The following is a 27,250-nucleotide window of genomic DNA, read 5'->3' as shown; positions in this document are numbered from 1 at the left end:
GTTTTCGCATTCCTCAACAATTTGTTTAAACCCATCCCAGAGTCTGTTTACATTTTTATTTACCGTTTTCCATCGATCATAGTTACTTTTTAGAAACTGCCTCATGCCTGCTTTATCAGCCATATGGTACTGCCTAACAGTCCTACTTTTAAGACCTTCCTTTCTATCACATTTATTTTTAACTACAACAAAAACAGCTTCATGATCACTAACACCATCTACTACTTCAGTTTCCCTATAGAGCTCATCTGGTTTTATCAGCACGACATCCAGGATATTTTCCCCTCTGGTTGGTTCCATCACTTTCTGAATCAGCTGTCCTTCCCATTTGTTGGTCATGCTTCCTGTCGTTTGCATTTCCTTCCCAATTGACATCTGGCAAATTCAGATCTCCCACTACAATCACATTTCTTTCCATATCGTTTCCCACATAGCTGATTATCCTATCAGATAATTCCGAATCCGCGTCAGTGCTACCCTTTCCCGATCTGTACACTCCAAATATATCAAGTTGCCTATTATCTTTAGAAATGAGCCTTACACCTAGAATTTCATGTGTCTCATCTTTATTTTTTTCGTAGCTTACAAATTCTTCTTTCACCAGAATGAACACTCCACCTCCCACCCTTCCTATCCTATCTCTACGATACACACTCCAGTGCCGTGAGAAAATTTCTGCATCCATTATATCATTTCTCGGCCATGATTCAACTCCTATTACAATATCTGGTAAATATATATCTATTAAATTACTTAATTCTATTCCTTTCCTTACAATACTTCTACAGTTCTACAGTGTTTTCTACTTGAAGCGGAAAACATGCCAACATGTTAAAAGTGTTAACCTCTACATTCTGAGTTACCATGCAAAGTCAATTGGAACACACAATCACAATATACATGTCAATTGTAACATGTTGGTGTTAAATGTTTATCAGTGGAGACCGGCATTAAGACTAACATATTATATAGATGACATTATGAAATCTTTGAATGCTTGCCTGCAATTTTTATATTTGTTGGCATTTCCATGTTTGGTAAATTTGCAAGAAACTAATGCAAACATCCAAAGCATGGTTAATGGGTGACCTCGACGTACCATGTGTTTTTTGTCTAGGCTGGCCATACATGGCTTTCATCACTGTATCTGCAGGAATACCACCTTTCATAACCCAAACAATGAGTGCGTTTGCAACCTCTGTGGTCAGAAGTGCAGTCTATATCATATAACGGAATGTCCGAAAAGGGTGAAATCAACCACCGAATATAGTAGGGAAAACTCTAAAGCTCTGAACTGAGAATAAAAAATTAAAAAAATGCTATTTTGTAAATGTTTTTACTAGGTTAAGTAATGCTCTTTCGAGCGCACCTTAATAAATTATTATTTGTCGAGCAAAATTTTATTAAGAATAGCTATTGCGTATGGTGTTGTTAATGTACAGTACTATTAACGGATTGATCGCCGATACCGATGGAATCTGTAACTTCGCCCTGGTGGAGAGCTTTGTAACTTAAAATAAGGTTGTCTCTCGTTGCGCTAGATTGCACCACTTATGGTAACATTCTTCTCTGGCATAAAACTCTCTGACGTTTCGCGCACCGTGGCATTAGTCCTTTTCACAGGGAGTCCGCCATTGTTGGGTCGTTGTAAAATTACTTGACTAAGGAAATCGGTTATCATCCAAAATGGTAAGTGTCAAATACCTATTTCTTGTGTTTTTATAAGTACTTTACTTCTTGGGGATCATATTCACTCAATTGTATCGAATCTGAGGACTGACCAGTTTTGTGAAATAAGACCGGAATGAGACAGGTCGCACACTGCACTTTGAGCAAATGTCAGTGACTGTCTGAGAACGTTGTGCTCATTTTCTGTTTGGAATTAAAATGAATTTATTTTCCATTGAACATAACATTTAATGTTCAGATTGCTTGGTTGTTACAATTTTTGTAGAAATTATATGCCCCCCAGTCTTGCTGTGTATGGTACGTCGAGGTCACCCATTAACCATGCTTTGGATGTTTGCATAGTTTCTTGCAAATTTAGTGCGGGTAATTCAGCCGTCTCTTCGTTTTGCGTACAGCGAGTTGTTAAGATTTAAAGCTGAACGTGTTAAGCAATAGCTTCCGATCATGACATATGCTTACTTCAAATACAAGTTGTTTATCAATGTTGAACTTGACCCTTTATATTCCGAGACAGTATTTTAGTTTATTTCGGGGGAGGAAATGTGAACTTTTATATATTGTTTGGTTTTTTGCCTGTTGCATGTCGGAGAGTTTGAGCACAGCTTGAATACGATGGTAATTTATTTGCTTATACAGAAACGTAGGCGCTCTTATTTCCTCCTGTAGAAATCCGTGTAATGAACTTCCGTTATAGTGTTCAAATAGTACGTAATAGTACCCATTCTAATTTTTTAAATATGATAGTGCCTATTCTAATTTATTATATTTATCCTTTTTAGGTGACGTTTACGGTGGACCAGATCCGAGTGATGATGGACAAGAAGCGAAATATTCGCAACATGTCCGTAATCGCTCATGTGGATCATGGCAAATCGACCTTAACAGACTCCCTGGTGTCCAAAGCAGGAATTATAGCAAGTGCTAAAGCAGGTGAAACGCGCTTCACTGATACTCGGAAAGATGAACAAGAACGCTGTATTACCATCAAATCAACGTAAGATTTTGTTTATTTAATTTGTATGTTTGCATTTGCTGTAAAAGGTTATAGTGCTCATAAATCTAATGTTTTCTCAGGGCTATATCTATGTTCTTCGAACTGGAAGATAAGGATTTGGTTTTCATCACCAACCCTGATCAGCGTGACAAGAATGAGAAGGGATTCTTGATCAATTTGATCGATTCCCCTGGACACGTAGATTTCTCCAGTGAAGTAACTGCGGCTCTGCGTGTCACTGATGGTGCGCTGGTTGTAGTAGATTGTGTATCTGGTAAGTGTTAAGTTTTCTGTTTATTTGTAACTCTTTGCATGCATGATTCTTGGATTTTTTGTTACATGAACGAATCTTATCCGCGACGTTACATTATAATTTTTGTGCTAAATAGAAGATAGTTCCTTTTACGCAAATTAAGAGTAAAATCAGTGGTAAATAAATGACATTCTTGCTAGAAAAATTTGTATAATATGCAAACTTTTTCTTGAGCCCTAGTTCCCATTATGCACTATGGAGTTCAGGGCTCAAGAAAAGCTTCGCGTACTATACATTGCTACATTACAACTATGAATTCTACTGCACCATAGCGTTTCATTATGTTTTTCTGTTCATTTTACACTTGGTGTGTTAGGTCTTGGTTCACCTTTGCTTTGATGTTGCTTGGTAGGGTGAGTTGTTGACTTGTGCCCATAACTCAATATAATTTGTTGATGGATTATGCTATTTTTCTTACAACAAAAATAATTTTTGTGTTACTTGCGATATACTTTGCACGGTACAAACCTAGTGTAGGCACTCCAGTTTATAACACAGAACTTCACGACGTAATGTATACAAATTATTTATTTATTCAGGATCAGCAACAGTATAACACTGAATTAAAAAGATCCGAGCTATGTACAATAGATCGTCATTTCCCTTTATCCAGCTGTAGCCGGGTAGGGGCAAATATGGTTCCTCTCCACTTTCTTCTGTCTTTTCACCACTCCTCCTCCAACACTGTCCCAATCCAGGCTTTCTATATCTCTTTCAGACCGTGTACGCACAATTGTGCGGGTTCGTATTTTCTTTATGTCTGAGCTTATTTGACATTTTCTTGGCGCTAGACTGGACTGCAGTGCTTGTACGGGACACGTAGCATGTACTTCAGCTGTTTTTACTTTGTACTTGACTACCAGGGGGCACGAAAAAGAGTTTAAAAATACAGTTCATTAGCAATATGGCGGGAAGCAGTAATGCCTAAAGTAGGTATTTATTTATTGCATTCATATTAATCTAGAAGCTTTACTGAATATCAGAATATAATCTATGAAGTGTGTAGATTGTGTAGCAAACGTAAATTGTGTACTTTCAACATCGTACGTAATACCATGAGGTTTTGAATGTTGATACGCACATATGTGCGGGCTAGGTTTCCTTACAGCCAATGCATGCTGGAGTGCTGGGTGCTGTCGCAAAAAGGACTGAGAAAGAAATCTACTCTACATGAGAAATGTAATGTATAAGATTTTAACTGTTTAAAATCGTTCCACACTGTAAAATAGGACATTTGATCATGTACATGTGAATATGCACATGTACTGAGTTGAATTTTTTATTTTTTGCCAGTAGTGAATGAAGTCCTGACACGCACTATTGTGTGGGCTCTGTTTTTCAGCCGATAGTTCTTATTTTGTAAAATAAACTGTAAGAACAAGTATTTGAGAGCATTTTAGTAAGTTTTTGACGTTTTGACACCGCCAGTTTTCTTTCAGGTCTGAAAGGGATAATGCTGCATTGGATGGTATCCTTCCATCTCAATCGTGGTCGTCCACGGCCTCTCCTTCCTTGGATTTGCATTTCCATCACCTTTTTTGGCATTCTTTCATTGCTCATTCGCTTTATGTGCCCAAACCATCTTAGTCGGCTCTTCTCTATTGTCATTCATTTTTTCCACTCCAATTTCTTCCTGGATTTTCTCATTCCTCATTGGACTCAAAACGAGAACAAAAATACCCGCAAGACGCATTCATCTCTATGAAATGTTTATATTCATTATTTTAAAGGATTTTAACATGTACTGTCTATTTTAATGTGATTTTAATATATACTGTATATTTCAATGTGTTTAATGTATTTGTAATTTAAATTCAAGCTTAAGTTAGGTTCCACAAACAAATTCTAGTCTTAAGGTGATAGCTCTATACCTAGATACCTGAATTATAGTATATAACCATTTTACACTCAGCATGCCCAGTTTGGCCACTTAGACACGATGCTTCCCCACGGCATTTCCCTTTAGAAAAAGGCATACTAACTAATGCTTGACACACGTAAAGGAATGCATATACAGCTGATAATAATAATAATCGTATGGCCTCAGCTACCGTTTGCAGACATTTCGAATTGACGCTGTCTGCTCGTCAATTTCGACGTTCCGGTTTACTCTGTCTGCCATCTAGCGGACCTAGAGTAAACCGGATCTCTCTTGGGCGTCTATGGCTGAGATTTAATTAATTTTGTCAGGTAAATACCAAATGTATCACCAGAGATCTTTTACATGCCGACATCGTACGACATGAGTGTCGAATGGACTTTTTTCCGCCCTTCAAAAATCCGACTACCTCTGCCGGGTTTGAACCCGCTATCTTGGGATCCGGAGGCCGACACTCTACCACGGATCCACAGAGGCAGCTATACAGCTGATGACTAAGGTCGAAACCGGTCCTGTAAGCTAACTTACGGTAATAAAATTGTATTGGTAAGGTGGAACCTTTTCTTGTCTATACATAAGTGAACTATCAATACGGAAATGAAACTAGTAAATCAAGAGATAATGTATTAAACATTGCTGGAATACGTACAGAAAGAAAGGGATCTTGGGGTGAGAGAAAGCCGGGAGTAAGGAATGTGCAATAGGGTCTTCATTCTGGTACTACGGGATGGGACGTGGAGCGGAAATAAGGAAACTGAAAGTGGAGACCTGAACAGACCATTAGCTGCTTTGTATACCAGCTTTAGGTCGTCTACTTTCCTCGGAGTAGAAAGAGTCTTGAGTTTGTTTCCCAAGCACTTGGATAGTGCTTAAGTTGTGACATGCAGGACCTTGGCTCTGACTATAGCACAGAAAAAAGATTGTACACAGTCAAGGTGGCTGAGATTTGAAGAAGCAGAAATGGACCAGACTAGAGAGGCGTATTCAACAATAGGTAAGATACAGGAAACGTAGAGATAGCTTAATTCATTTCTTTCTTGAAGTGCTGTGAAACAAGTCCCTACTATCAGCCTCGTTTCCGCTACTGCTATGTTCCCCAGTCCCTTTTTCCTTCTGTTCTTGGAGGCGAATGCCTGTCTGAATAGCAGTAGGCCCTACGCTTTGAAAGTTGTAATGTTTGAGATAATGTGTTCCACAACTTGATCTACAGGAACAGAGACGGCTATACAAGTGTACAAATTTCCTCTCCCTCTCGTAAAACTCACGAGTTCTCCGCGCTGATTCTAATGCCCGACTATTAAGGGCCACTCCGTGGCGCAAAGGATTATCACTTGGCGGTTCATAACTGTGTTGTCGTTTCCATGACATCACACTGAATTCGTTAAAATAAAATTTCACAATTGTCTCACAAAGAAAACAAAACTTTCACAAACGCGCAAAAATCTCACCCGACCGCTTGCTAGCGAAGACAGACAAAATGGCAACACTTCAATACCGTAGTCAAGCTGGATATGAATGGCACCACTATACTGCCAACAACGATCAACTGAAAATAGTTTGTATTATTTTTGTGGCTCACTTAAACTTTAAATATTTTTTGTTATAAAAGCAAAATTACTTCTGGGGGACGGTGGGTGGGTTCTTAACTGTCGTAGTGAACACCTCTCCTCTGCAAGGTATTCCACTTAAGATTTCCAGCCAAAATTTTTCCTTCCGCAGCCCAGAGTTCATAACATTATAAGGAAGCTAAAATAATGCAAATCTTACTTGGAATACCTTGTAGAGGAGAGATGCGTTCATTGCGATGTCTATGAACCCACCATCCCGCCCCCAGAAATACATTTACTTTTATAGCCTAATAAGAGGAGCAGCCGCCATTGGCCATGGCTAGCATTACTACTCGCATTCTCATTGGTGAAAGCGAATGGAGTGTGACGTCATTGCCATCAATGCTGATAGGTACATTGTGTTACCAACCCCGGATGAATAAAAGCACAAAGAAAAGACCATGTAAAGGAAACAATGTGAAATACACAACAGCAGTAATTTAATTCAATACTTACCAGACCAATGGTCTTATCCACAGCAATTGTGTTTCCTCACGAAACTAGCTGCCTAACGCCGCTTTGCGGCTTCTAACCGCCCAGACCAGTGGTCTTGTGAACGGCAAGAATCCTAACTATCCAGACCAATGGTCTTGTCCACGGCAAGAATCCTAACTGTCCAGACCAGTGGTCTTCTACATTATTTCTTCCTTTCTTCCTTCCTGCCTGCCTGCGTGCCTGCCTGCCTGCCTTCCTTATAAGAAAGAAAGATAGAACACTCATTAGTTACTATGTACAGAGGTTGGCAGCCCTGATCACCTCTCGACAACATTCTGCCAGAGTGTGCAAACGAACAACAGTCGTACAGCGCGCAGCGGAATGTAGCGAGTGCTGGCCTGCGGAAGGTAAAATTATAATGATTTCCAACATATTACATCGTTATCATGCTATAAGAGTCTTGTCTAAGCAAATAAAAGATAAGCACTATACGGAATGAAATAAGAATTAACATGAATAAAATGCATAACTGTATCTGACATAAAAAGTAGTAATTGGTGATTCTGATTGACGGGTGACGTTTCTTCATTTTTGTAGACATGCCAACATGAATTACAACTGTCAAGTGTAACCTTGTGCCGATCCACCTACAGTGTAGGCACTCTACTCTCTCCGCTTGCTGTTATCAACTGTTAAGGAAATGTCCATAGGTTACAACCACTAAATTAAACTTTTTTTCTAGCTGTGCGCGCAGTATGCGCCGCGGCGATAGTTAAGAGCCTCCCAAAGGGAGTGTTGTCCCCGAAGGGAGCCACTGTTCTCATGACAGAGCTTGGCCTGGATTTGCAAAGATAGGTTACAGCTACTAAATTACATTTTTTCCTTGCCGTGCAGGCAGTATGCGCCGCGGCGACAAGAGCCTATACAAAGTATGGAAGGGTGCCATTGTTCTCATAAGAGCTTGGCCTGGATTTGCAAAGATAGGTTACAACTACTATATCGCACTTTTTTCTTGCCGTGTTTTTATATTGCACAGGTTTGAAGCAACGAGTTAGGAATACTGGGAATGACGTCATATCGCCCAATGGCCGTGTTCCTAGCCAGCCGGCTAAGGTCAATGGCACGTGAAATCTTTCATTAGGTTATAAAAGTAAATTTACCTTTTCGGGCGGGCTCGGTGGTTCCCTTGGTATTCGTAATGGACACATCTCTTCTAAAAGTATATTAAGGTCCTTGATGGATGCAGTTCTTCTCCCACCACCCTCTCTGATGTCCTGCAGGGCAGTGTCCTAGGTCCACTTTTTGCCTTGTTTATTGATGACCTTATTGATACTGTTTCCCACCATTCATGTGAAATCCTTCTCTTTGCAGATGATTGCAAAATCTTCAAGCAGATCAAGGTAAAAATATAGAAACCGGTACTCGAGGATTATTACATAGAATGTTACTTGAAATGTTTCCAAGTTTACCTTGTATGAGCGTGGAAGAGAGACGTGCTCAATACGCTTGACAGGGACCCTCCCGCCCGCCCCTAGAAGTACATCTACTTTTATAACCAGAAAGACTGTTTTAGACGCCATACTTCATTGCTTATAACGGTGATTTCTTCACATAACGAAGAGGATGATGCCGGTAACACCTAGGATGAGGCCGAGAATTTGTTACCAACCATTGCCACACTCCCTTCGAGAGGCTCTTTTCTATCGCCGCAGCGCATACTGTCCGCACGGCAAGAAAAAAGTATAGCCATATCAAACTAACAGTTGGCAGCATTGTCGTTCCTCTCAGCGCTGCTAGTGCGACAGTGAACTGGCGTGCACCACATAGTGGTGGCGCGTGTTACTAAACTTTGAGTACCGCTTTCTATAGTTTTGCCCAGATCGATTCTCCCACAGATACAATCCAATTGCAAAATGAACTTTATTCACTGTCAGGTTGGTGTACTACATGACGTCTTAAACCTCATCCCTCCAAGTGTTCCACTATTTCGTTCACACTTCGTAAATCCTGTTCTACAAGAAAATCACCTACTGACCCAACCGATTGCACTTGTTGACAATCAAAAAGACTTAGGAGTGCATTTTGACAGTAAACTGTTGTTTGTCTTGCACACAAACAGGGTTACCTCACGTGCTGTGTCACGCCTTGGTTTACTCTACAGGTTTTCTGGCAGCAAGGATAGGAATTGTGCCGGCTGTAGAAGCCGACAGATGAAATGATATTGGAGTGTGTTGCTGCAATGAAATATGACAGCAAACTAGAGTACCCGGACAAAAGTCTGTCCCACCTCCGCTTTATCCAGCACAAATCTCACCTGGAGTGACTGGGATTTGAACCACGGAACTCAGCAGTGAGAGGCCGATGCTCTGCCGCCTGAGCCATGGAGCCTGGAATGTGCATATACGAGCCATTAATTAAATTAATATCAAAACTTGAATTGACTGTAATGGTACCACTATCACGACCACATGGTAATGGCTGCAGGTAACCGCCCCTCCACCTTCGATCTACACATGCGCACGAAAAGTACCATCGTAACGAACGTAACCACTTGGCGATTTCCTTCAACCCCTAACGCCAATACTTACCTGTTTATTAACAAAGAAAGCAGGTCCCCACTAGTTTTACTTGAAAAATTTCACAATGTTTATTCGCAATGTTTATGCATTTTTTGAGTAATCCATTACGAGCCACACATATTTGAATATTTAGATGAACCGAAGCTCATAAGGACCGAGGATGTTACGTTCCTTCCGCGAGGAAGGGTTGGCGGCCCTGGCTTACGTCACATTCTCGCAGGTGTACATGTGTTGTTTATAGAGGTACAGGCAGTGTTATGATGTCACAATCATTTTTCTTATCCACTGTCTGTCTATACCGGTCCCTCAGTCCTGAGGATCGTGTTCTCTGAAGATATTTCTTTGGACCCGTTTCCATCCTCCGTAGTCTTCTGCTATACGGGTGGATTGTATGAACGATGTCTTTGTTGCATGTTTTATGCCATCTGTCGAGCGTATAGGTGCTCACCCATGCTCCTTCTTTCCAGGCACGTTTCCCAAGATTATGTGATATAAGGCTTCCTTCTCCAGGACGCACAATATGACCTAAGAATTGGAGAACTGTCTGTTGACATTTTGCCAATAACCTGGTACTGATGTTCAGCTCCTTGAGGATGGATTCGTTGATTCGAAATGCTGTCCAAGGAATGCGAAGCATTCTTCTCCAGCACCACATCTTGAATGAGTTGATCTTATTAAAATCTGAAGCTTGTAAAGTTCACGTTACAGCACCATAGAGGAAGAGAGAATGTCAGTGTCTCTACTAGTCTCATCTTTAGCTTTACAGAAATGGAGCGATCCTTCCAAATATGAGATAACTGGGACATGATGTTCTTGGCCATGGCAATCCTTCTCCTGATCACTGTTTCACAGCTGTTGTTGCTAGTTATAATGGCACCCAGGTACAACATTTCCATTTCACTGAAGGCACTTTGTTCAGCTTGCCGGGCCTATCAACTACCATAATTTTTGTGTTTTGCATGTTGATCTGTAAACCCAAACTGATGCTCTGTTCTGTTATGGTCTGAAAGATCTTGTCATTTCTGTCTTGTCCATGGCAATCAGTAGTGTCAAATGCATATTGGAGATTCAGTATCTTTGTACCACCTATAAGAAATCCACAAGTCCATCCAGCCAATGCAGTTCTCATGATGTACTCGCCGTAAATATTTAAAAGCTGGGGTGACAATATACAGCCTTGGCGAACGCTCCTTTGTGTCTTGAAGATTTCAGACATCTTGCCATTCATCCTGACAACTGCTGTGTTAGACTCATATAGATTCTTTATCAACCTGATATGTTTTGGAACTCCCATTTCCAATAACACTAGCCAAAGTTTCTTCCATTGAACACAGTCAAAAGGCTTTCCTATAGTCTAGAAAGCAAATGATCATAGGAAGCTGGAATTCTCTGCTCTTTTCGATTAGTTGTCGGATGTTCAACAGCTGTTCTCTTGCGCCTTTTCCTGTGACTAAACCATCTTGTTCAGGGGGAATCTGTGAACGAATATAATTGTGGAGTTTGTCTTTCATGATATACATGATCTTGCTAGCATGTGAGATTAACGATAAAGTCCTATAGTTATCACATTTCATTGTTGAGCCCTTTTTATGCAAGGGGGTGAAGATGGATGTAACCCAGTCAGCTGGCCATTTGCCATTTCTCCATATTTTATTGCAAATGTCTGCGATAATTTGCGCAACAATATCGCTAGTCTCTTTCAGTAGTTCAGCTTTTATGTTGTCAGAACCCGGTGCTTTGTGTGGTCGCAACGATGTGATTGCCATTTTTGTTTCCTGAAGTAAGATGTCTGTTTCTTGTTCAAAATCTCGCCATTCAATCATCGGCTGTAGTGTCTCTTCTTTATACAACTCCTCATAGTACTGTTTCAATCTATTCAATACAATTTCAAAATCGTGTATGCTATGGCCATTAAGAATCTTCTATGGACCATACATGAGGTTTGTATTTATTTGACAGCTGTTTTACTTTACGGTATATATGTTGTCTTATTGTGATGGCCATGAACTTCAATTTCTTTACAGATTCCTGACAGATACTTATGTTTGTCTAAGCGGCAATTACGTTGAATTTCATGACACAGCTCAAAGTATCTGTCTTGAATGCGCAAGCCTGTTTCTTTCAGTTGTTTTCGCTGTGAGCTGCCACGTATGATTACTGATCCCACACTTACGATGACTCTGTATTGGAGAAGAATGTTTCATTGCAATGGTCACTATATTTTGTTTGAGGTCTTCCCATGTGGACCCTTCATGGTACTCTGCTCCCTTCTAGTGTTCAAAACAACATTTTGGATTTCCACACCAAAATTCCTTACGTTTTCATCTTCCATCTTTTGCATTTTACAAGGTACACCGCGCATACCTCTTGAGTTTCAACCGGAACACCATAAAAAGTAGTTGGTGATATGTGCCACAATCTGCACCAGGGTATGTTTTTGCGTTGGTAGAGGATTTCCAGCAATTGTTAACCTTTTGATCAGCAAGTTTTTGAAAATTTTGAATTAATTTTTAAGTTATTTTAATTCTAACTTTTCTCTGTTAAGTTTACATGATTTACATTTACGGTGCGTAACTGATACCTTCAATTTAAATCAGTTGCGTAGAAATATTTTTCTCAAAATATTGAAAGCAATAGTAAAATTAACAAAAATATAATTACTCTCTATATGTGATAGTTTGTACCATTTATAACACACTTACTTGATTTTACAACAGTTTCACCCATAAAAATATCTAAGGTATGGTATTGACCCACACAGTCAAGTTTTTCATATTGTTCAATTTCCGTATCCTTCCCAGTTCAAACAATAAACAAAACGAAACACTTGCCAGTAAAACATAGTCTCTAGGTTATGCCCTGCCACTTATGTAACTTAGGCTTTTCCTTCACGTCTGGATTTTTCCATAACGAATAAGTAGTACTTGTTCATTTCTGACACTATGAAGTTCATAACATTACGATCAACAACTTTCTTGAAAATCGGCACATCAAGTCTTGAATTATTGTCATTATCATTCAAATGAAAATTATCACTAACCCCTGAATTTGGATCAAAATGAGCAGAAAGCGTAGGAAGAAACCTGGCTACTGATCTCCACTTTCTACCTTCGGTTTCAACAGCTGACAGCTTAGCCTTTGTTGGGGCAGTGGAGCGCTGCGCTTTGTCCTCAATTTCCTTATTGTCGTCTTCCGAGGAATAACCAATTTCACTCTCATTGGACACACAATACTATCACTATCATAAATATCAATTTCATCATCAGTCAAAATATTACTTATATCTTGCGGAGCAATTTCGCATCCTTGATTCCATCCCGCCATTGCAACGTGTATTTGTTAATTATCAGAGAGTGGTTGTTTCTACGGAAACTAAACATGGGGGAAACGAAAAATGTGTATTGTCAAGGAATAGTCATGCAATGCACTCAGTGGAAACAACAAAAGAAAATAGTTCCTGGGTGGTGGTGTAATTTTTAGCACAATCGCGTAAGAATTTAGGTTACGTAAGTACGGATGCTTCGACAGAACTTCATTGCAGAACATACTAGATGTGATAAAACACGGAATAATGTTCACTGAGCATGTTAAACATCCCCAACTTTGTTCTATAAACCTTCCAGTATGATGTCATGAAACGGTTTCAAACATTCAACATGAAACGTGAATAAAGAACGGTACTGTTCAGGTGCAAACTTCGAGAACGTAAATAGACGGCAGTACTCCCGTGGGCCACACACAACACTGCCGTAAATAGACGGCAGTACTGCTCATTAGGTTAACAATCAGATTTCTACGAAGACAAACAGGGGTGCACCATGTATACAGTCAACGAATATGATGTTGAAAGAATGTGTTGGTTACACATAATTCACATTCCATAGAAAACTGTAATAGCCTCTCTCTATCACTTCGCTTTCCAATGCCATGACGGCCCACGATGTGTCTAAACTCACCGACAGTTGTAGTTTCTCCGATCTTTGCATTAAAGTCTCCAAGAACCACTGATATTTCCTTACTTGGGATATTCTTCATTACATCATCTAATTCTCCATAGAATTTCTCGATTTCTTCTTCGCTCGAAATGGATGTTGGCGCATACACTTAAATGATATGGAGTTTACATGGTGCTGCCTTAAGTGTTAAGTGGATGATTCTGTCATTAACACTAGAACCGCCGGAATATATTATATACCTGGAACCGCCGACGCGGTCACTTTGACCGCTATTGAAATTATTATATCTTCGTTCTCGATACGCACGGTTACTCATTATTATCCTTTTGCCTCTGTTTCTGTACATTGATTTATGAGTTTCAATATTTATTTGTCAACAAAAAACGCCACGCACTCGTTACACTGTCGTCAGTTTCATACCGCTATGAATATGGAGTAAGTCCTGGATTTTCTTTCAAGGGGTAATGCGAGCAATCCAACCAGGTGTCATCTTCCCAGTCTGCTACAGTCCACTCCCTGATGCCATCAGTACCTGAGGACGCATTATCTGGCCATAGTAGGCTTTTACCTTGGTTGTCGTGTCCTCAATGATACCACGCTTTACATTTTACTATGTCTACGGCTGTACGAGAAGAATTGAAAACTCGTCAGTATTCAGCCGATGTGAGGAATCATAATTTGAATACGGTATAAATCAAGGAACTTCACCATATTTGTTATGCTGATAGTTATAACAATACTAATATCAACTTACCTTTCAGCTTGAACAATTCGGTTTTGAGCGTGATCTGAATCACCGCTTTCCGAGTTATCACTTGACTGGTAGTAATATTTGTATGCATTTTTCTTTTTACGTCCTTTATTTGCCTTTGCTGGCGAAATGTAGTGTTTACAGTGCACTATGTCTTATGGTATGGGCTAGAATAAATTTTTCACTTTCATTGACCTGTCTCAGTCTCTTCCTTGGCTTTGACAATATGAAAGTGACAGAGGTATGCTAGTAATACCATTCCTTATGCAGCTTGGTAGACTGATATGTAATAGCAACTTCTAGTTCGGTGAGGAAAGCAATGGGAAACTTCCTCACTCCTCATTTCCCTAGTATGCCTCCTGAGTGACAGCTTTTGGCGGAACTGTGCAGGATCAAACCAGCCTTCGGGCTGAATACACAACATACATAAAATGCAGGTCCCTTATATCTGGACCACTTTCTACATCAAACATATCTTCAGGAACGTCATTCAATAGACTCAACAACTGATGGTTTACTAGATATGTTTACTACACTGTGAGAAGCTGACGAATGATAAAACTGCCGGAGACGCAGCGGAAATAATGCTCGTACAATCTATATATATAAAATAAGAGTTTTGTCTGTACATTGCTCATAATTTGAAAAGAATGGTATTTCTGTATCGATCATGTCCACAGTAACAAGAAAATGCAGTTTTTACTTTTCCGTAATTTCTGTCTGTATGTATGTATGTATGTACACGCATCACGAGAAAACGGCTGAAGAGAATTTAATAAAAATCGGTATGTAGAGTCGGGGGCTGAGCCGCTACAATCTAGGCTATAAATTCTTTTATTCACGCTGAGTGAAATGGTAGTTTAGGGGAAGGCCTAAAATTCAATTCTCAAATATTTATATTAGTGGTCATATCGATAAATACTACATAAGTAAAGTTATGTAGAATTAAATTTCTGATCATTTACGTCTTATGAATTTTTACCGTACCGGCTATGGTAAAAGAGATATTCATGAATTTGGATTTTTGTTGCTAAGTCCATATCAACGCCGAGCCCCGACAAAATGGGTAAACAGAATTTAATGAAAATCGGTATATAGAGTCGGGGAATAAGAAAATACAGTTTAAGCTATAAACAATGTTATTCACCCTGGGCGAAATGGTAGTTTAGGGGAAGGCACCTAAAATTCGAGTTTTAAATACCTATGTTCTTGGTCCTATGGAAACTAAAGTTATAGAGAATATAATTTCCGACCATTTATGTTTTATTCAGTTTTACCGTACCGACTATGATAAGAGCAGTACCGGTATTTCAGAACCAGAAGACAATTAATAATGTGACAGCCTACAATATCGAAAACGCGTAACATAGATCAACAATAACATTGCACTGACCGTTGTTTGTTGTAATGTTCTTTGTCTCTTATGCTGACATTCAACTCCGATAGATGAGATTGCTGCGTACCGAGTATAACAGCCTAACTGAATATTGGCGAGAAATAGTTAAGGAGTTAGATAACTTTCTTCTTTAGCATGGCAATCCTCTGGTTCATATATTTTCTGATACTGCGGGTACGTAACACACTGGTTCATCATAGTATGCCAGCTATTCGATACCTACTCTGACGCGCTGTTTTGAATGAGCAGCGTGCGCACTTAAGTCAGAGGCTCAGTTAGTAGTAGGAGTAGGAGTAGTAGTATGAACTGGTCTGGAATTACAATTTAGCCCTATTCCAAATTATAGTACCAGAATTCACTAAATAACTCAAAATTCAACCTTGAAAAGAGCCGTTTCTTAGGAAAAGCTTCTTCCTCTTCACTTTCATTAAATCTAGGCTACATTAATTTTATTCCAAATTAGCAGCGAAGATGTAGTTTGTTCTCTGGCTTGGAGGAAAAATTGCTTTCACGTCAGATAGTTCTTTCCCCTCACTGTAGTGAATTGAGATTTTCCGACTCATCGGGTACTCCCAGGAAGCCGATAAGTAAACGAGCATAGTTTTTGCCTGGGACTATCGACTATTTGAACCCCCCTTCCCCCACCGAAAGAAAGGACGACGATTGTTCACGGATCACGGATGTCTGCGTCTTGGTCATTCCAGCTCTGTAGCTTTGGGCTGTTAGTTCGGCAGCATAGTACTGTTCGTTAAAAATGTGTGGTTTTTCATTTGATCGAATATTTCATATGAAGGCATTGCTTTTAATCGCGCCATTCCTACCGACGTCATTGTAATGACCCATGTTCATTTCAGTTGGGAAAATCACTAAGAGAGTCTTTCTGAGAGTCTATAAAGGCAGGCGGAGAGGTGAGTGTCTGGCATTATAATGAAAACTCCCCAACATGATTGTGACTGACGGTAGGCGAGCTGGCTTACCATTACAATGAAAATTCCCTAACCCAGTCTTGATTTAAGAAAAGACGTTGGTGACTTGCCCGTCGTGCTTCTAGGGCAACGTTAAGAGCTACGCAACTTAATACAATCTTGCTCACAAAGTTTACACTACCTAACCTAGAATTCTGTATAACGTTTAGAATTCCGTAGCGAAGCACAGGTACATCAGCTAGTTCGTAATATATCAGAGTTCCATTGTTGTGTTTTTGAACATTCCTTTGTTGATAGGATAATTATTAGTACATGATTACATCTCACCGAGAGATGTGTGTTATAACACATTTTATTACGAAAATTAATACAGCGGTCCAAATGACCGCTCCGTTGGACCGCTCCGGCAGTAGTGGGTATACCCGTTACTTACACCCCATCCATTGATGCAAAATTACTTATATTTAACAGGGATTTTCCTGACCACTAATCAGGAAAAGTCACTGAAGCTCAATATCCTACAATAAAAACTGTTGTCAAAATTGAGTTCAGAATATGTGTAGCGGTCATTTTGACCGCTCTGGCGGTTCTAGTGTTACCACATGAACATCCATCCACCAGATTTGCCAAATGCGGAGAGACAATTACTGCAACGCCATTGGCGCTTTCATTATCTGGTTTAGGAAAGTACACAGTGTTACCCTTTGTGGTGCAGAAGAAGCCATTACTTTTCCAGTGTGTTTCAAATAGACCTAGAAAGTCTAGATTGTGATTTTCCATTTCCTTCTCATTGATCTGAAGTTCCCAGGTTGCAAGAGTCCTGTTACATTCTAAGTTGCTATTTTATTTTAGCGTCAAAGAGATGTTCTCTTTAAGATGTTACTCTTCCCAGTTGCACATTTCCCACATAAGGTCTGGGAATCTACCTTAGTATGCCCAGTCGCCAATTTCACACCATTTAGTCTGGACCCGAGTTGCCGCAGAGTGTCAACTGGATCGCTCGACAAAATTCATTTCCAAATTAGCCATATCTATCATTCTCTTGGGAAGGTAGTGTAGTTTCCTCTTGCTTTCCAGACCACAGTATCATGGGCGTTGATGCTGATTCAGCGACGCCCATAATCAGTGATGAGCTGATGCAAAGTCATTCTTTTTACGCCTTATCCTGGTACTGATAGGTACTGCTGCCCTCTCTCAGGGATGGATTTCAGTGGCATTTCCTCCACTGAGGGGACCATCATCCCACCTAAAGGAGCTTATCCACCCTTTGGGAGTCGGGTTATTTACCGCCGCCCAGCACTTGGCGTTGAGTCCTGGCTGTACGGTCTACTCCATTACCGTAGCAGGGTAACCTGGTCAGACAAAATTGAACGATCTTGGCCACAGTGAAATGTTAAATAATTAAATTAGTCCCCTATGCGCAGTAGCCAAAATTCGGACTTGGTTTTCAGCTATTAATTCAGTCTCTTAACACCCTAGATGTCATCACCCCTCAAGCACTAAGTAAACATGGTCGGCCTATGCTCTCTTAGTCATAGTTAACTCTTCATTGTTGTATATGTCAGGTAATAGTACAAAAACCCAGTGTTTCGCACCTGTACTCGCTTCCTTCTGGCTCCTACAAGTGAACTGGCGATGGATGGCCTGTGTATCATAACCCAAAAGTTTGAGTGCAATGGTCACTCTAGAAATTTGTCGATTCCTTAAGGAATGAGTAGCCGGGCGGGGAATACCACGTAGAAAATTAATATAAAATTTCAATTTATTCCCCTCAGGGCATTAAGTATAATATTGGACTGGTAAACATGAGCGGCAAAATTGAACTATCTTAAGTGTTATGTTCATGAACAAGACATACCAGTATTTTGAACGTTTAGTGTTTTACTGCTGTTTCATAATTGTGTATCTCTTGGGCTTACCACTCTGCTTTGGAGTGTCGTACGGGATTGTGACCTCATGTGGAATAGTGTGCTCTCATGCGATTCCATGCTAATCCAGACACTGCTCGCCCACGACACTACGTGATAGTCAAGCTAAATATTCAAGCTCTGATGTAATTATGCTGACAATAATGAAGATTTATCATTTAAATAAACAGTTTTACTGTCATTGTCATTTCCCATTATCCAGCTGTGGCCGGGTGGTGGCAAATATGGTTCCTCTCCACTTTCTTCGGTACTTCCACCACCACTCCTCCAACACTGTGTTCCAGTCCAGGTTTCTTTCTCTAATACTGCGTTGGATTGTGTCCTTCCATCTCAGTCGTGGTCATCCGCGGCCTCTCCTTCATTGCATTTGCATTTCAATCACCTGTTTTGGCATTCTTTCTTCACTCATTTGCTTTATGTGCCCAAACCATATTAGTCGGCTCTTCTGTTCTATCATTCATTTTTCCCACTCCAATTTTTCCTCGGGTTTTCCTCATTCCTTATTTTATCTCTTCTACTCTTCTGTATCATACTTGAGAACTTCATTTTGGTTGCCGGTATTAGACTCTCATCCTTCTTTTCATTGTCCTAGTTTCTGCTCCATAAGTTGGATACATCTTGTAGATAGTTTCCTTTGCTTCCATTGGCACATCTTTATCCCATAACATGTTTCTTACACTATGATAGAAACCGCTTCCAGTCTGAACACACTAATTTCAGCATGCAGTCGAGCATTCTCCATTAATTCACTCCCCAGGTATTTGAAAGTCTCCACTACTTCCAGGGAACTTGTCTGCAAGTCTAATCTGACCTTTCCCTTCTTTCTCCCCTCTAGTTATAACTTGACTTTTACTCTTTTCTACATTTATTTCCAATCCACATTCTTCGATCTTCCCATTCATCACATCAAACTGTTCTTGAATATTCATGTCCTTCCCAAATCACAATATCATCCGCAAATATGTTCAGTTCTTTTCCTCCATATGCTGATTTTGCTATTCTCATGTTATACCATTAATATTGTAAACAGGATTGGTGGTAGAACACTTCCCTGTTTCAGCCCACTAGTGATTTTGAACCAGCTTGTGTTTGCACGTAACTACAACATTCCTTGTACATTGCCATGATCATTTTTATTAATCCCTGTCCAATTCCTTTTTGCACCGGACTGTCCCAAACTAAAGTCTTATGTCTTTTCAATGTCAGTGAATCAACTTCTGAAAATTTAAGTTTATAATTCCACCTTTACAACTGTAATGGTCTTTATTAATAAGACTGCATTAAACTATATTAGTGTTACATGTTTTGTCCTCTTATGGGACAACTTCAGTCACACACACAATCATTGGCAATATGGTAAGGACACATTAAAATTAGTGAATAAAAAGTCTATGAATCTTGCGACGTGGCGTATTAGCGTCTTGTCAATCTTGAATCTTTTAATTAGCACAACATGACCATGATGTGAACCATGAAGTCCAGTTACATACAAGGAATTGCACAAATATAATACAACATGAGTGGCTATGTGAATTAAATTAACCCTAATAGTTATCAAATCAAATCAAAATCTCTTTTATTTGCAAATGAGGTGTCTACCTCGGTGGCAAATGGTACACTAAAATACATTATTGTCAAGCACTAAATATTAAAATAACAAGAGAAGAAAATTTTTCCTATAATACAGTGTTATACAATTTACGCTAACAATGTTTTCTATTAAACACACAGCTCATCCTTAATAAATTTATATTGTTTACAAAATTCTACTTATAATATCTCCTGTACTACTTACTAATATAGTCAACTAATATACAGTAAGTGGAATTACTTCAAATGATACTATACAACTGGTATAACATTAATATTTACATTGCATTTATTTATTTACTTTTTTTTTACCCATTCTGGATCCTAAGTAGCATAACGACCTACTGCGTCTTAACCAGAGCCCCTTTTGCCACCACTTTTCAGAGTTCCTGAAGGGCCTTCACAGCTACCGTAGCGGTCCCAGGGCCCTCGAAGTCCCCACTGTACTTCACCCCTACAGGCAGTTCCCTACTTTGGCTGTCCAAACTCCTTAGACCAGGGGATGGAATTAATTTATTCACACACATTTTTTTATTTACAATAACCTGCACTGGTCGAATGCCCTCTAACACTTCATTTATTTTCTCTGTTGCTGTTTATTCTTTTCTTGAATATCTGTACAGATTTTGGAAAAGGATCAAACACTACCCCTGGTAAACTGTTCCACTCCTTCACACCCTTCCCAATGAATGAAAATTTACCCCAATCGCTTCTGCTAAAATTCCTTCTAATTTTATATTTGTGGTCAGTCCTGCCAAGAAAATTATTTACCAACTGAAGCCTCTCACGGATATCTCCCCATGCTTCTTCTCCTGTATAGGCTCTATATAATCCTATAAGTCTAGTTTTCTCCCTTCTCTTACTTAGTTTCCCACCCAAGTTCCTTTAACATTTCTGATACACTACTCTTTCTCCTGAAATCCCCTGTTACAAATCTTGCTGCTTTCCTCTGCACACTATTACCGAGCTCGATAGCTGCAGTCGCTTAAGTGCGGCCAGTATCCAGTATTCGGGAGATAGTAGGTTCGAACCCCACTGTCGGCAGCCCTGAAAATGGTTTTCCGTGGTTTCCCATTTTCACACCAGGCAAATGCTGGGGCTGTACCTTAATTAAGGCCACGGCCGCTTCCTTCCCACTCCTAGCCCTTTCCTGTCCCATCGTCGCCATAAGACCTATCTGTGTCGGTGCGACGTAAAGCAACTAGCAAAAAAAAAAAAAAAAAAACCACTATTTCTTTTATTATGTATTCTTGGTGAGGATCCCAAACACTGTTTGCATATTCCAATAATGGACGAACCATACTCAAGTAACTTTTTTCTTTTAATTCTTTGTTGCATCCTTTAAGTAGCCTCATTATGGCATGTAATGATCTGTATGCTTTCCCAACAATGTCATCAATATGACCCTTCCAGTGCAAATTACTTTCAAATCTCACACCTAAGTATTTGCACTTGCCATCTTTTGGGATAACTACCTCATCCAAAGTATATTCAAATTCAGTTTTAAAGCTCCTGTTTGTAAAAGTTGTAACAGTTGATTTGCCTCCATTAACCTTCATATTATTTTCTTCAACCCATTGTTGGATACTTTCAAGGTCCCTTTGTAATTCTGAACAATCCTCAGTGTTGTTTATTTCCCTATAAACAATTATGTCATCTGCATACAATCTTATTTTTGATGTTATATTGTTCCCTAAATTATTTGCGTATATTATGAAAAGTAACGGACCGATTATACTACCCTGTGCAATTCCCTTCCAAACTTTCTCTTCCTGAGATACATTAGTTCCTACTTTGACTTTCTGAACCCTTGAATTTAGAAATGCTTTTATCCAACGTGTAACCCTTATGTCCAATCCTATTCCCTCCAATTTCTTTAAGAATATTCCATGTTCCACTCTATCAAAGGCTTTGGAAAGATCTATGGCTATGCAATCTAACTGACCTCCTGAATCCAACTGATCTGATATGTCCTGCTGAAATCCCACCAGTTGTGCCTCACAAGAAAATTTCTTTCTAAATCCATACTGGCTCCTCATGAACCAATTTTTATCATCACTTATCCCTCTGATGTACTTTGATATTAAACTCTCCAGAATTTTACAAACTATACTGGTCAGGCTGATTGGTCTGTAGTTCTCTGGTTTCCTTTTATCACCCTTTCCTTTATAAATTGGTATTATTATAGATTCCTTCCATTCCTTTGGTATTACACTATTATTTATGACATAGTCAAAGAGAAATTTTAAATAAGGCACTATGTACCACCCCATTGTCTTTAATACTTCCCCAGTAATTTGATCACTTCCAGCTGCTTTTCCTTGCTGAAGCAGTTGGATTTCTCTGAAAATATCTTCGTTTGTGAATGAGAAGCTTCTTGTTTCCCTCTGTCTCTCTCCCTCTCTATCTTCTGTTTCGGTTTCCAACTCTTGACAATCATCTACTGAATCTCTAAATTCCCTACTAAATAGGTTTGCTTTCTCAGTATCTGTTAAATAGTGTTCACCCCCTTCTCCCACCATTGTAGGAATTTGGATTCCTTTTCCTTTTTGATTCCTGATATATGAATACAGCTTTTTCCATTTCCCTTTGTGGTCATTACCCTCTTGAAGTATGCCATTCATATAATTCTCTTTTGCTTCCTTTTTCACTCTATTCAGTTTCCTCATTAGCTGTTTTCTAGTTTCTCTACTCTCCCTACCCTCTTTGATTTTCCTGTTTACTATTCTACATTTTCTTTTTAATTTTCTTATTTCCCTTGTATTATAAACAGGGTCTGAGGTCATTTTACCCTTCTTAACAGGTACAAATCTCTTCTCTCCTTCCCAAACAATTCCTTTAAATTTAGCCCCAAGTGTATCCACGTTACTCCCTTCACTTATCCAACAACTGAATTGTGATTTAAGGTAAGTCCCAAATTCATCAACTTTAGTTTTTCTGTACAATTTCTTGTCTTGTGTAACCCTCTTATTAAGCCTTTTTGGTACGAGTCCTACATCCATTATTACAGCCTTATGGTCTCCTATTCCTTCAATTACCTCAGTTTTATCAACAATTTCCCATGGTTTAACCAAGAATACATCTAGTAAGTTATTGAGACGAGTCGGTTCTTGTACTACTTGTGTAAATCCTCCCTCCCAAATTAACTTATTTGCCAGTTTCTGTTCATGGGCTTCACTTGCAGCTCCTTTCCATTCAACTTCAGGCAAATTTAGATCTCCCCCAATTATTACCATATCATTATTGTTTTTACGAGTATAATCTATTATTTTTTCAAAGATTTCCATGTCTCTTTCCTCTCTTCCAGGCCTGTATGTTCCTATAATTCCCACCTCCTTCATATTATCACAAACTAATTTTATCCCTAATATTTCATCCCTTTCATCGGTAAACCATTCATGTGAACAGTAAGTTTCCTTCACCAGAATAAACACCCCCCCTCCCTTTTTATTCCTCGGTCTCTACGATAGACTGTGACATTGTGAACATATTGTACATGTTCTTGAATGTGTACATAAAATAGTCTAATATTAATGCCATGTTAAAATAGCCTCTTGTAATGAGTTGTCTCATCTTTAACTTTTTCGTAGCTTACAAATTCTTCTTTCACCAGAATGAAAACTTCCCCTCCCACCTTTCCTATCCTATCTCTACGATACCCACTCCAGTGCCGTGAGAAAATTTCTGCATCCATTATATCATTTCTCAGCCATGATTCAACTCCTATTACAATATCTGTTAAATATATATCTATTAAATTACTTAATTCTATTCCTTTCTTTACAACACTTCTACAGTTCAACACTAACAATTTTATGTCATCCCTACTTGATTTCCAGTTCCCTGTTCCCTTATCACCGCTCCCTATGCCATCCCGTTTCCCTGAATGTACCTCCCTATTACCCTTCCAAACAAATTTCCTAACTTATACGTACCACTGCGGTTTAAATGAAGGCCATCCGAGCGCAGATCCCTATCTCCTACCCACCCATTAGGATCTAGAAATTTCACTCCCAGTTTCCCACATACCCACTCCATAGTCTCATTTAAATCCCCAATCACCCTCCAGTCAGTATCCCTCCTACACAGTATTCCACTAATAACAATCTCCGCTTTCTTAAACTGCACCCGTGCTGCATTTACCAGATCCCACACATCTCCAACTATGTTGGTACTTATATCAGCTTGCCTTACGTTGTTGGTACCAACGTGAAACACTACCACCTTCTCCTTCCCCTCCTCCCTCTCTTCTACTTTCCTCAACATCTGCCTCAACCTAATTCCTGGATAACATTGTACCCTGGTTCCCTTTCCTCCACACACTTTCCCCACGTGTCTAACGATGGAATCCCCCATGACCAGAGCCTCAACCCTACCCACCTCATTTGATCCCCTCCCCTCCTGGTCAGCCCTATCTTTCCTGATAGCTGCAGTAGCTACTTCCTCCTCCCTTTTCTCCTTCCCATGACCCTGTTCCACCTGTCTTTTCCTATCCTCTACTCTACATTTCCCTTTCCTACCTTTCCCTTCCTCCTACTTCCACGCATCTCGGCAACAGTTCCCTGTCCCTCATATTCCCTTTGTTGTTCTACCTGGAGTGACTCGTACCGATTTCGCACAGACACCTGATCCTGAATAGAGCCCTTGGCCTGCAATCTCCTTCCCCTTAGAACATTAGACCACCTGTCTTCTACAACTCCTCCCTTTCCTTCCCCTCCCTCTTGTACACCTACTGTAACCTGTACATTGTTTGAGGGAGTCCTATCTTCCTTCCTGTCTTCTGTGAGAATCCTAATTATCTCCCTCAAACTTTCCAACTCCTCCCTCATACCCCTCAATGCCTCACCACACCCACAATAAGTACACTCGCGCTCCTTAGCCATTCTTTACGGGGGAAAAATTTTAAATTAAAAAATAAAATAACTTATTTGCAAAAAAATAAATGAACGGAGGGATATATTGTACCCTGGTTCCCTTTCCTCCACACAATAAGGTAATTAATATACGACTACACTACAATACTACTTAGTCGTGCTCTATTTTTTTTTATCGTACAACCCCTAACAGGATAATAGCTGCTATTAATTACTGAATATCGAAACTAATACACAAGAACTACACAATTCCAAACTGCAATTAAGCCTATCCTAATTTCAACAATATTTTAGTAAGAGTTTCTACGGATACCTCTACTACACCAGTACTACACAAATATTTTACAATAATAAAATAAGCACACTAAATTCTAATAGGATATTACTCGTATACTACTGTACAGTACACTACAGTAATTTTTAAACTACTTTCAGATGTATCCTAATTACGATACCGGTACCGTACCGTATGTCACTACTAAGCACAACAGAAATTAAATTTGCAAGAACCACTTCAAAGATTACCAACGAAGCTAAATGCTTAGACAAATTATTATTAGTATTACGGTCTAATAGATATACACGAAAGATAACACACGAATATAGCAGGCAAGATACGGCACTATCTAAATGTACTGTATCTATACTACAATGTATCTACACTACACTGCGTTTGGTTAAATGCTTAAGTATCAAAAGGATTGCCGTACACGAAGAAAAACACGAATATAACTGGCAAGATACTATATAATATATATAACCTGATCTTCACTACAATTCTCTACTGAAATGTGGTTATGTGATTATTACAGCTGGTGGATTACTATTTTCCCTACTCCACGGGACGGAGAAAAAAGTGTCCTTAATTAGGCCTACTGAAAAATACGATGTCTACAATAATTTCTCAAATATTTCTATCAAAACTACTACTACTACTACTCCATGGACTTGAACTGCAATTACTGGGATATATGAACTTTATTATTATTAGCTAACATCAGCGCTTGGAGTCTTTTTTAAGTCATATAGCAACAGAACGTCAAAGATAGAGATTGGCTACTTCGCTATATTTTAGATAAAATTCTGACACATTTTAATTAATGATTTTATAAATTTGGTGACCCAAGTAGTCAATACTACGAGTATATAACATTGCGTTTCGTGTAATCGCGTGGGGGCGTGATGTAATATATTAATCTATGCTAAGTAAGGCATCTGGGAGTACATGACTCAGTCTTACGTGTGGAGCATGAGTTCATATTTTCGGAAAGCGTATCAGAGACCGTTCATCATACTCGCCCACTTTCTGAAGGGAATGGAGATAAGTAATTTAATTTGCCTGCGATGAGATTCATGACCAAATTAATCTCTAATGAAACTAAATGAGTGAATTAACAGTCGTAATATTTAATATCGGTAAAATGAAGTTTCTTATATAAGCAGATGCCGTCTTCTGGCCTCATAGAACTAAGCCCCGGTAATTACTACCAACTGAAAATTTATTTTAACTAGCAGCAGGCAATATACCTACTTTAATTTTGTCGTCCGGCTGCATGGATACATGCTTAGCATGCTGGCCTGTGGTCCAACGGGTCCAGGGAGTCCCAGGTTCGACTCCTGGCCGGGATTTTCACTTTCATTTGTTAATTCCTATAGCTCGGGAAATGAGTGTTTGTGCCGTCTTCAGCATTGGACTTCGTGGATTGCAAAATAAGAGGCGTATTTCTATTTTTAATCTATTCACATAATTCAATCGATTATCCATCCGACACACACTGAAAAATTTATGCATGACGCAACCGATTATTCTACGCGTTATAACTGAATGATATTTGAAATTCATTTGATTATTTATTCCATTATTTAAATAACCGGATGGAAGCTATTTGATTTTTAAAAATATCCGATTATATCATCACTAGTAGGGTGGGCATATATCCATTCAAAGAAGAACTGGCCCTGCTCGTGAGGTTTGAGACTGGCCCAGATAGAGAAACCTATTCTTGCTAATCCTCTTCTTAGAATTCGTGAATTTTGATACTCGTGAGTTTTGAGACTCGTGGGTTCTGAGATGACACACTGATGGCCAATGGGTATTCTTTCTATAACTTTTGAAATGAAATCTGTAAAATTTCATTCGGATAAGATTTAGGTTGGCTGAAATACAAAAGAAAAATGGAAACAGAAACATCACTACAGTCTAACTGGGGAAAGGAGTACCTCACCCCTTCACCGTGGAACAAAAACCTTCGCCAGAATTATGATCTATAATTAGACTGGAGCTCGTTCATATAGTTTTATCATAGAAATCACCACTACAATATTCACAGACG

General features: G+C 39.3%; 1 protein-coding gene across 1 annotated transcript in view; it reads left to right on the top strand.

Annotated features, from left to right (window-relative positions):
• The first annotated feature begins 1,564 nt into the window (after positions 1-1,564).
• eEF2 (eukaryotic translation elongation factor 2) overlaps positions 1,565-27,250 on the top strand; it is a 173,149-nt gene continuing 147,463 nt past the window's right edge. Inside the window, exons 1-3 of the mRNA XM_067145871.2 lie at positions 1,565-1,689; positions 2,469-2,683; positions 2,764-2,957. Of these exons, the coding sequence (XP_067001972.1) occupies positions 1,687-1,689; positions 2,469-2,683; positions 2,764-2,957 (412 nt within the window). The 5' untranslated portion in view covers positions 1,565-1,686. The remainder of the gene's footprint in view (positions 1,690-2,468; positions 2,684-2,763; positions 2,958-27,250) is intronic.

This window comes from Anabrus simplex, chromosome 4 (genome assembly GCF_040414725.1).
Source record: "Anabrus simplex isolate iqAnaSimp1 chromosome 4, ASM4041472v1, whole genome shotgun sequence".
Lineage (NCBI taxonomy): Eukaryota > Metazoa > Arthropoda > Insecta > Orthoptera > Tettigoniidae > Anabrus > Anabrus simplex.
Note: the sequence above shows the minus strand (reverse complement) of the source record. Positions and strands in the feature narration are given on the sequence as shown.